At 36.8% G+C, this 12,488-nt stretch overlaps 1 protein-coding gene across 2 annotated transcripts in view; it reads right to left on the bottom strand.

Annotated features, from left to right (window-relative positions):
• LOC128654017 (sodium/hydrogen exchanger 2) overlaps positions 1-12,488 on the bottom strand; it is a 217,295-nt gene that overhangs the window by 43,457 nt on the left and 161,350 nt on the right. For both annotated transcript variants that reach the window (XM_053707660.1, XM_053707662.1), the window contains exons 4-5: positions 9,816-10,033; positions 5,605-5,807 (exon numbers count right to left, since the gene is read on the bottom strand). In XM_053707660.1, the coding sequence (XP_053563635.1) occupies positions 5,605-5,807; positions 9,816-10,033 (421 nt within the window). The remainder of the gene's footprint in view (positions 1-5,604; positions 5,808-9,815; positions 10,034-12,488) is intronic.

Below are 12,488 nucleotides of genomic sequence, written 5' to 3'. Positions count from 1 at the left end.
ATCTATAACAAAAAGCAAGACTTACCTCCGCCGGGGCAATTGACGACCTTGAGGATTGGGCCCCTGAAGCGTCAGAGGAAACCGCTTCCCCAGATGGCTGATTTGACCCAGGCGATCCCACGTCTGACGAGCCTCGGTTAGCATAACACAGACAGTATCTCAGCAACACCTCCTTTGGAAGATGTAAATGCGCCAGGGCCATAGATATGGCCATGCGGAACCATGCCGTTACCTCTGGAGGAAACAAGCCACCTTCCGGAGAAAGGGTAATGGCATTAGGGACACCCGCTTGCGTGGCCAAAGAAGGTTCTAAGGGGCGCGTTGCATGGGATATGGATCCCAGGGGCGGATGGCTCGGCGGACTCTAAGTTCCCTGTATCGGGAGAAGAGAGCACTCTAGAGTGGCATTCAGAACATAACTGATGGGCATGGATTACCCAAGCCATTTCATACTCTTCACAAAAAGTAGAATCTGAATCAGACATCAGTCTCCAAAAAGTCAGAATCCTCCATAACTTAGTATATAGAAATTATGGACAGAAAAATAAAAAATGGCACCTTACCTCCCCTCCAATGGCTGGGGCACTCACCACCTCCTGAGACCCAGACAGCTAGCGAAATAGACTCTCTCCATCACCACGCGGTCAGGAATATGGAAATGGAGCACAGAAGCGTGACCACGCCTTGTCACAAGGTGCACCGTGTAGGCCATAGAAAAGCACGCCCAGGCCTACAAGGGCTGCGCAGCCTGACAAGAAAAGACCATTATATTCCTATCTAGCCACGAGCCCAAGTAACACTACACATTAGCAGACAGAATCACATAACAAACATGATTAAAGTCCCCCCTCTTCAATAACCCCCCTCAGGAGATATTAACCCTTGATTCCTTATAAAGATAAAGGAGTCCCACTGAGACCCTGACTTCTTTGTTTACATTACTTTTCACATCATCAAAGTAAAAATGAAATGATCTTACCGGAATCAAAGCCCTGGAACAGGAACACTGCCCTTCAAGTGTGAAAGATAGTAGCCTTGCTTCTGACATGGACTTGAGAAAAGAAAGCAGGCAGCGAAACTTGTCAAAGCTGATTGCTAAGGAGCTGTTAACAACATGAATCTGGATGGTTTTGCAGAAAGACTCTCCCTGCATCTCCGGACTCTAACATTCATCCATGCTCTCACTGAGAGGCTGACAGGACTACTTAAAACTCCAATCCCATTTCGAAGAGTACTACCCTCCATAAGAGACTATATAAAAATCTTCTGACACTTCTCTGCCAACCTCCTGTGGTGAAAGGCAAAGAATGACTGGGGGATGAGGGAAGTGGGGAAGGTATTTAAGCAATTGGCTGGGGTGTCTTTGCCTCCTCCTGGTGGCCAGGTTCTGAATTCCGAAAAGTAATGAATGCAGCTGTGGACTCTTCCCGTTTAAGAAGAAAATCAAGATTCTCAGAGGCAACTTCAAAAACACCATGGAAAGAAAAACATTTGAAATGAAAATGATAATGCACATCAACTTGCTAAATTCTGGACTAAACGTGGACTCTGATTTCTTAACTCATTATCAAAAAATGTTGTAATGTACTTTCATATACTGTAGTCAATTACATTGTATATTCCACACTCTCTATGCATAGGTACGCAGGTAAGCCTATGTCCACACTTTTGTCATTATTATCCCCCCCCCCCCTTTTTTTTTTCTTCTTTCTCCTTTTTTGACTATCTTATATTCCCCTGTATACCTTATTTCACATCTTTATACATATTGATTCTATGTTTATATATAGCTTTATGACAGTATATGCTTTGTGTATAACCATATATTTTCCCCGTCTGTTATCCTTCACTGGACACTGTCTGCCTCTGTCTCCTAAACCCCCTCATGATTTAACGACACCCCCTCCTCCCCCTGCATTCAGACCTCTAACACTTTCTGTCTTTTTAGCCTGTGTTTTAATATATAATCTGTAAATTCCATCGAATTAATCAGTATTGCTTCAGACTTGAAAAAGGAAGACATTCTTCAGAAAGCATGTCATCTTATAAATGTATAGTTGGTCCAATAAAAAAGTATCATTGCTCAATGCAATACTCTTATACTCTTGTTATTTTGATATCTAGATATATATAGAAATATATATTTAAATAAAAATAACATTCCTGTATGTGAAAAACATTGGAATGCAAAATATTAATAACTCCTGTCAGGTTAGCACGCGAGCGATAAGTGTTTAAGGGTGATAAGGGTTTTCTCTTCCACGCTCTGCATTTGGAGAGAATAAGTAAGGACGGTCACAATATCTGAAATCCTGAAGTTAGCGCACGTCAGGTTTTGCTCACGGGCAAAAGTTTTACTTTCAACTTGTAATGCGAGCGCTAACCTGCGTGTGCAAAATTGTTACTTCTAGTGGTGTTAAAGCTCAACCTAAAGCACTAACTAGCACACCACTTGAAATCTGGCGAATTAAAGACTTAGGTGCACTAACATCTGTAGGTTGGATAACATGACCATGCTAACCTTTTCCCATTAGACTTCTATAGGGCAGAGCTACAAAAGCCTGTTATGGCTTTTGCTCATGAGCTAACGCAAAGGTGTGATAGGCCAAATGCCCTACAGCTGAAGGTGCATTAATAAATACTTTAAATACCTTTGTTCTTGGTTTAGAAAAAAATGCTATATATATATATATATATATATATATATATATATATATATATATATATATATATACCTGTATATATATATACACACACACACACACAGATATTTATATATATATATATATATATATATATATATATATATATATATATATTTATTTATTTATATATATATATATATATATATATACATACACACACATATACATATATATATATACACACACATATATATATATATATATATATATATATATATATATATATATATATATATATATACTGTATATGCACACACACATATATATACACACACACTCACCGGCCGCTTTATTAGGTACACCTGTTCAATTGCTTTGTAACACAAATTGCTAATAAGCCAATCACATGCCAGCAACTCAATGCATTTAGGCATATAGATGTGGTGAAAATTACTTTCAAACTGAGCATCAGAATGGGGAAGAAAGAGGTTTTAAGTTGCTTTGAACAAGGCATGGTTGTTGGTGCCAGGCAGGTTGGTCTATTTCAAAATCTGCTGATCTACTGGGATTTTCGCACACAACCATCTCTAGAGTTTGTGGAGAATGGTCAGAAAAAGAGAGAATATCCAGTGAGCGGCAGTTGTGTGGAAGAAAAGGCCTTTTTGATGCCAGAGGATGTCATAGGAGAATGGGCAGACTGGTTCGAGATGATAGAAAGGCAACAGTAACTCAAATAACCACTCATTACAACCAAGGTATGCAGAATACCATCTCTGAATCCACAACACATTGAACCTTGATGCAGATGGGCTACAGCAGCAGAAGACCACACCGCTTGCCACTCCTGTCAGCTAAGAACAGGAAACTAAGGGTACAATTTTCACAAGCTCACCAAAATTGGACAATAGAAGACTGGAAAAACGTTGCCTGGTCTGATGAGTCTCGATTTCAGCTGCGACATTCAGATGTTAGGGTCAGAATTTGGCGTAAACAACATGAAAGCATGGATCCATACTGCCTTGTATCAATGGTTCAGGCTGGTGGTGGTGGTGTAATGGTGTGGGGAATATTTTCTTGGCACACATTGGGTCCCTTAGTACCAATTGAGCATTGTTTAAACACCACAGCCTACCTGATTATTGTTGCTGACCATGTCCATCCCTTTATGACTACAGTGTACCCATCCTCTGATGGCTATTTCCAGCAGGATAATGCATCCATTCCCATTTAAATACCTTCCCATTTAAAATTCCTTGACATTTACCATATCCCTTTAAAACACTTTTTTAAACATTAACTTTAATAACAAACATACATTTTGCATTAAAATGAAAGTAAAGTTTCCTCTATTGCTAACCGTACTAACATATTATGTTCTAAATCAATAGGACTTTCATTCATGAATTTTTTGTTACTTGTGTGAAAATCAAGTTTTACCTGAAATAAAAGCAGAATTTTACTGACGATAAATTCAATCCATTTTTTGTTGTGTGCATATTACTTCCTGATCACGTTTCTTTTTTGGCCAACTGAAATTCTGGCCGTTAGGCGACGCCATTGGCCTATTGTGGGATCTGTCCATGAAGTAAATCTAGAATTTCTAGTGTTATGTTGAATGTGCGCGCCCGATTAGCGCATGCACATAAAAATTGGGACTGACTGAGCATAAACGTCATCTGCTTTGAGTGAGTATTCGATACATTGAAGTGCATTGCATTGCTCACAGATTACTATGTAAGTGCCTCGGTCCGTTTCAAAGTCAAACAAAAATATTTATTGAAATGAATACGAACAATTCATTATTATTATTTTTAAAACAGATGATTTTCCCTGCAATGCAAATAAAAATTTTTGCAATGCATATAAATGAATAATAATGCATGATTTTATTTGAAATGCAAACACAAATACAATCGTAGCCTATGTAATAGTTGTTATAATAGAATTAATGGTTTGACATAGTAGGATAATGTACTTTTTGTCAATGAGGATATTATGGACCAATTTGTTTTCAATATTATGCAAAACACCTACATAAATATTCGGTACATCGAATTAATGCATTGAAGAATAAGCACAGCAATCTCTAAATTTTTTTAAATCTATTGTAAAAGCGCATTAAATATATTAAATTATACATATTTTAAATAATAAAGATTGTGTTTATACTTCTGAAATAATGAAATACTTACAAGCGGATCGCGGAGGTCAGAAACACTGCTGCTCTTTCTTTCTCAAAACGCATAGTAATGAATGAATACAATATTGTTATTCATTCAGTACAATGTAGCGAACTAGATAGACGCATGCGCTTTGGAGACCGGTTGAACTAAGAATCGCATGCGCATTGAGGTTAGAATCAGCTATTCGCACATGCGCAATAGAATTGGTTCTTGTGAACGCGCATCTGTGATACGTATAGAGCGGGTGGGACCGCTCTATACGAAAACACTGCAAAATATAGGAAGTAGAAGATAGGAGTCAGCAGGAGAACGGTATATCGCTAAAAATATAATCAAACAAATGCCTAAATCAATATATTTATTACAAAAAAATATAGCGTGTATTACTTTTTTTTCAATATGTTTTACATGTATTTGTTATACATTTATTCTAGTCCTAACACTTTACCTCAGGTCTCAAGTTGCGCTAACTTTTTTAGGGTCCAACGCACAACTATCTGCACCATCCATTGAAACTATAGGACGCACTAATAGGATGCCAGCCTCGCTAAACATTCTTTGGTCATTCAGTTTTACCAAGAACTTGTAATGCCAGATAGCGCTATCTTGCAATATTGATAGAGCAGCCTGCGTTATCAATAGTGCTCCACTTGTAATCTAGGCCTTCATTTTTCATTTTGATTTTACTGTACCTTTAAATATATGTCATCAAAATAGTGCTGTTATTTACTTGTCTCTCTTAATGTATTTCTAGAAAAAAAACTTTTAATGCCCACCTGAACAAACACAGTAAAAAAGATCACCACAATGACTGCAGTGATGAAAAGATTTTTCCTTTGAAATACTGCCTCAGGAAGGAGAAACACGAGTGAAAAACATATTGCTCCTCGAAGACCTCCATAGGCAATGATGAACTGATCTTTTGTAGTCAGAGGTATTGTACGAAACCAGTTAATTATTAAGGTCAGGATAAATACTCCTACAAAAAAAACACACAAAAAAACACATGGTTGTACACAGAATCAACAAACAGAAGTACAGCTGTAGCTGTATATGAAATCCAATGTTTTCATTTATGATTCAGACAGAGCATATAATCTTAAACAACTTTCAAATCTACTTCTGTTATCTAATTCGTTTTGTTCTCTTGGTATCCATTGATGAAAAGAATACCTAGGTAAGCTCAGGAGCTCCTGATTGGTGGTTGCATATATGTGCCTCATGTTACTGGCTCTCCTGATGTGTTCAGCTAGCTCCCAGTAGTGAATTGATGCATATTCAATAAAGGATACCAAGATAAATTAAGTAAATAAGATTATATAAGTAATTTGCAAAGCTGTTTAAAGTTGTATGCGCTGTCTGAATCATGAAAGAAAAATATTGAGTTTCATGACCCTTAAAAGGTTTTTCTAAATCAAATTAGAGAGGATGTGAAGCGTAATTTGGCCCATACTGTTTATTATGCATTATATATTAAGTATAAATGTGCCTATGGGTACTTTGTTTAAATAAACAGGCTCTCAGGATTGATGTGCACTACTCAATTTATTATGAGTGCTGCTCAAGTTATGCAAAGTGCTCCTAGTGTACTGTGATACTGCTGTCAATGAAGAACAGCAGATACTAATTGGCAGACACATATAAGAAACCTCAAATGCTAAAAACTTAAAATGGAGGATTGAATATAGTTACTGGTCAAGAGATGATCAGCCCAAGTGCATCTCCGTGGCCCCTCTAGTACTTGATTCTAATTCCAGCCTTCCATACTGACCTTGGAGAGACACTTAGGCTTATTAACGTTTGGCCAATTACCATAACATATTTTTCATTTTATGATTTTAGTATTTAGATATTCTGATATGCGAGTGAGTGAGCTAGAGAGTTTCTCGTAGAGTAATTTCTTGATTCTTGTATATAAGTAAGTGCCAGCAGGTTTCTGATGTTACATTTTATATATCTGTGGTAAATCCCAATTGAGGTTTGCATCCAGTCTCCTATTTGGTTAGCAAAAGACAGGATTAATTTTCTTTAAAATTAAATATATATTTTTTCCAGTGTTAAGGATATCTGTAATATAAAGGGTGGACATTTTTTGAAGCTGTAAAGAATTAGGGGCCAATCTAAAGCTCTCTGCTCAGATGAGATGATGTAAAATGATCAGCCAACACTGAGAGATCCCTTACAATATTCTAGAAAGGCAAATTTTACTTTACTTCTCTAAGGGGCATTCCCTGTATTTCTGGATGTGAAGGAGAGAAAAATCCAGTGCAATATAGCATTGTATAACATGAGAAGTTTTTTTTGTTTACATTTTGTAGTTTGTATTTGATATTACTTCAGATTCTGTCCTTTAGAGTTTTATTACATTTTAGATTTGCATTTTATATTTTAAGGCATTAAGATTCTGTATTTAGGATTGTAATTTTACAAATTCAAATTATGCTTTGGAAGTTAAATTGTGTAACTTTAAAAAATTAGCATCATACTTTGATCACACATAAATCCCCTCCAGTCTGGCAATGCCATGCTGATCTGGACCTGAACGCGTAACCACCAACCACTGACCATGTTCATGTCAAAATCAGGAATATATTGAAGCTGTCTTTAAATAGACAGTAAAATTAAACATAAATGGATTAGATAGTACATGGAATTTTAAACAACTGTCAAATTCTCTCCTATCATCAGTACTGCTTAGTTCTCTTGGTATCCTATGTTAAAAAGTAATCCTATGTGAGTTTAGGAGCATGCATGTATATTTAGCTCCTAAAAGGAGGCTATGGAAACATGGAGAACCCAACAAAAAAATGACAAAGCAGTTAATCAGAAAGGCTAAAGCTGATGCAGAAGAGATAACAGCAGTCAATAAAAAATAGTGACAAAACCTTTTTTAGATATATAACTGAAAAGAGAAAAACTAAGGGAGGGATTTTACGACTCAAGATGCTGAGTAATAATGTGGGTAATACTTCTCTTTTTACAGAGAAAGAGGTGTAATGGCTTTAAAAATAAAAGTAAATAAGTCTGTGGGTTCAGATAATATTCATCCAAGGGTCCTAAGAGAACTTTGATCAGTGATAGCTACTTCATTAGCTGATTTATTTAACCAGTCAGTGTTAACATCACTGGAAAATTGCTAATGTAGTCCCTCTTCATAAAAAGGGTAGTAGGGAAGATTCTGCTAACAATAGTCCAGTCAGTTTGACCTCAAGTGAATGGAAACTATTTTAAAGTAAAAAGACGTGTTTCTTACCTTCAGACAAACAACTTAGAAGACAAAGGACAACATGGTTTCACTGCTGAAAGATCTTTTCAGACTAATCTAATTTATTTATTTGATCATGTATGTATTCTTTAGCAAAGCAATTGTATTGCCTTGGTGTGGATGCTAAGATTGTTAAGTTAATTCAAATGAGGGATCAGTTACTAGTGACGTTCCCCAAGAGTCTGTTCTTGGGCCTTTTTTATTTAACATGTTAATTAGTGATATTGGAAGTGGGATCCAGGGGAAGGTGTACTTGTTTGCTGATGATACAAACATTTGTAACAGAGTTGATGTTCCAGGAGGGGTGGATCAAATGAGCAGTGATATTAAAAACCTAGAGGACTGGGCAAATAAATGTGATCTAAAATGTAATATTACCAAGAGCAAAACTATACATATAGGATCCAAAACCCAAAGATCAATTACAGTCCCAATGGTACATTACTGACTGTAGCTCAAGAGGAAATTTTAGTAGCAGAAAAAGAAAGTTTCTTATGCCACTTTACAGATCACTGGCCTCATGTGGAATACTGTGTACAGTTCTGGAGAAAATATCTCCAGAAGGATATAAATAAACTAGCAACTTTCCAAAGGAGGGCTACTACAATGGTAAATGGTCTTAAAAATAAAACATACAAAGAAAGACATGATAGAAACTTTCAATTATATGAAGAGGCTTAAAGGGACAGTCTGTTGTCTTAATGTGAAAAGCTTATAAAATGCACTGAGATAACAGGGGGCATTCAAGGGCTTAGAAATTAGCATATGAGGTTACTTAGGTTTAGCCTTCAACAAAGAATAAAAAACAAAACAAAGCAAATTTGATTATAAAAGTAAATTGTAAAGTTGTTTAAAATTGCATGCCCTTTCTGAAAAATAAAAGTTTAATTTTGACTTGACTGTCCCTTTAATAAAGTGGAAACTGAAAGCATTTTCCACAAAAAAGCAATACCAAAACAAGGGGTCACAATCATGTTAGAGGGTAGGAGATTTAGGAGAGATGTGAGGAAGCAGTTTTTTTTTGGTTGATTAATGGAATAAACTTTAGATAGAAGTGGTAAACACAAGGACTGTAAAATAGTACCAAAAGGAACAAAGCAAATTTGATATTAGAGGCTAGATTTAAGAAAGGCTGGACAGGCATGGGTGTCCCCCTGGCATCAAAGCCAGCTCACAAGCAGCAATACACTGTCCACATTTATTATTGCACAAGCCGTCAATTACGCAATGATGCACCCTGCTAACGTGCAGCCAATTTTGCAGGAGCAGGAGCTGTCAATCACCCAGGCAGAGAAGTCAGGGGGAATGATAAATGCTACTTTAGAGTTGGCATAGCAGGTGAAGAAGCAGCAGTCTGATGCTCATGCAAGGCTGCAATTGAATGTACTTCTTAAATGGAGCCATAGAAGTAAATCGGAAAGTTGTTTAAAGTTGCATGCTCTGTCTGAATCATGGACATTTTATTTTGAATTTACTGTCCCTTTAATAATGTGCTTACCCCTTTGTTTTGCAATAATAGAATGCTAGATTCTAAAGTCTATAACATACCAGCTTGTTATTACTACTCCTTAATGTTCCTTTAATCATTTTCATGTGATGTAACAATAACTATAATTTTATACATGACAAGATCTAATACCATTGTTCTATCACAATACAGTACATTTTATCAGAATACAGCGTACGTGTTTAGCAAGATATTGACACTTGAACCCAACTTACCCGCTGCACGCCAGAACAAGCAGAAAAACAACGTAAAACAGACAAAGGCCCAGTTCCACTCATGATTTTTATCAACTGTCGATACACCCATGAAAATGAATATCAGAGTCTCGCTGACGCTACTGAGCATCTTCATAAAATATTTGATTGTAGTGTAAGATTTCTGGGAAACATTTTCTTCAACATATTTATTCATGGAAATGGCACATGTTGTTATACTGCAAAACAGAAAATCCAAACATTTTTGAAGAGGCCAAATAACTTAATATTTAATTAAAAAACTCCTGGAAAAACTAGTTTACAATCACCTAACCCACTTCCTGTCCGCCAACTCCTTACTTGACCCCCTGCAATTTGGATTCAGCCTCAAACACTCAGCTGAGACGGCCCTTACCAAGGTTACTAACAATCTTCTCTAAAAATATTGGCCACTACTCTATACTCATCTTACTTGACCTCTAAGCTGCCTTTGACATAGTTGACCCCCCTCCTCCTACAGACCCTTAGATCTTTTGGCCTATGTGACACCGCTCTTTCCTGGATTCACTCCTATCTTTCTCACAGGTCTTGTTCTGTGTCATTTACTGGCGACTCCTCCTCTCCAATGCCTCTGTCTGTTAGAGTACCTCAAGGATCTGTTCTGGGTCCTCTACTCTTCTCCATTTATACTTCTTCGCTGGGTAAACTTATAAACAATAATGGCTTCAAATATCACCTCTATGCTGATGACACCCAGATCTACCTTTCCACCCCTGCTCTCTCTCCCTCTGTCCTCTTTCATGTTAGTGACTGCTTATCTGATATTTCTTCCTGGATGGCTTCTCACCACCTAAAGATTAACATGTCCAAGACTGAGCTCCTTCTTATCCCCCCTCAATCTCTACGCCGACTTCTGACTTCTCTATCCCTGTTGACGACATCACCATTTCCCCATCACCCCAAGTCCGCTTCCTCTGAGTTACACTAGACTCAAATCTATCCTTCGTCCCCCATATCCAATAGTTTTCTACATCCTGCAGCAACCATCTACGTAATATTTCCAAGATTCAACCTTTTCTGAGCGCTAACACAACAAAGCTAATAATCCATTCCCTTGTTATTTCCCAACTTGACTACTGCAATAACCTACTTACTGGCCTTCCTCTTTCCCGCCTCTACCCCCTTCTATCCATTCTAAATGCCTCTGCCAGGCTAATCCACCTTTCCCATCGCTCTGTATCTGCTGCACCTCTCTGCGAGTCCCTTAATTGGCTCCCCATTCACAGCAGAATTAAATTCAAAATTCTTACCCTTACATACAAAGCTCTCACCAATGCTGCTCCCCTCTACCTATCCTCTCTAATAAACAAGTATACTCAAGCCCATCTACTAAGATCCAACAATGACCTGCTCCTTGTATCCTCTGGAACACTCTCCCTCATGCTGTCAGACTTTGCCCTAATCTTTCTTCCTTTAAATGCTCCCTGAAGACTTTTCTGTTCAGAGAAGCCTACCACCTAACTTAATAATGAATTAATTTCACTTACCTAACATTTCCCTTAGCTAACTCTGCATTAACATCTTTCTCAATCTTGCAGTCCTCACCTCCTGTTTCTCAACCTCCTACCCTTCTAGATTGTAAGTTCCCACGGGAATAGGGCCCTCAATTCCTCCTGTATGTGTTTGTAAATTTTGTCCTGTCTCCTACAAGTTTTTTTATCATCGATTTATCTAAATGAATTGTATCTATGGACAGCACTGCAGAATATGTTGGCGCTTCATAAATAAAGTATTATAATAATAATAATAATAAATAATTTCCAGTAATAACTCAAATAAGTATTATTTGAAATTAAGTAATAAATGAATAAGCAATGCACAGCATATATGACCTTTCAACCGATCTATCCCTTTGATAATTATGGGCATGTTAACGGAGGAAGTAAGCTTTTTATGCACATTGTGTAATTCTCGTATTACAAGTTGAAAGTAAACTGAACTGTTTCCGCACAAGCACTAGCCAGATGCACGCAAAAAAGCCAAACTTAGAATATTGTGTGAATCAGTGTTATTTATTCATTATATCTTAACTAGAGCACAGGTGAAATAATCAGCTGGTGGGTGAGCTGATTGTATCACCTCTAGTTAAGATATAATGAATATCTGGTAAGGGTCCTGAGGACTGGGTTTGGGAAACACTGGTGTAAACGTTCACGTATTCCCCCACAGAAGTCAATGGAGCAAAAACATAAGAAAAGAAAAATAACCCCATCTCACGTAAATCCAATCACATATTCTCAAGTGCGCTAAACTGACATGAAAATATGAATATTTCACATTTCAATGTTCTTCACACAGCAGAATATGTTATATTTATTCATAAATATATATTTCTACATATATGTTTTTTTGGTACACACACATATATATATATATATATATATATATATATATATATATATATATATATATATAAAATTATATATAGGTATAGATATACACACACATATATATATATATATATATATATATATATATATATTACACAGACACTCAATCAAAAACCACTGTGAAACAAAATACTGCACCCTGTTGGTCACCATTTCACCCAATCTGACCACTCCATCCAAAACGTCAAAATCAAAATTCTTAAAGGCAACTTCAAAAACACCATGGAAAGAAAAACCTTTGAAA

Source organism: Bombina bombina, chromosome 3 (genome assembly GCF_027579735.1).
Source record: "Bombina bombina isolate aBomBom1 chromosome 3, aBomBom1.pri, whole genome shotgun sequence".
Lineage (NCBI taxonomy): Eukaryota > Metazoa > Chordata > Amphibia > Anura > Bombinatoridae > Bombina > Bombina bombina.
Note: the sequence above shows the minus strand (reverse complement) of the source record. Positions and strands in the feature narration are given on the sequence as shown.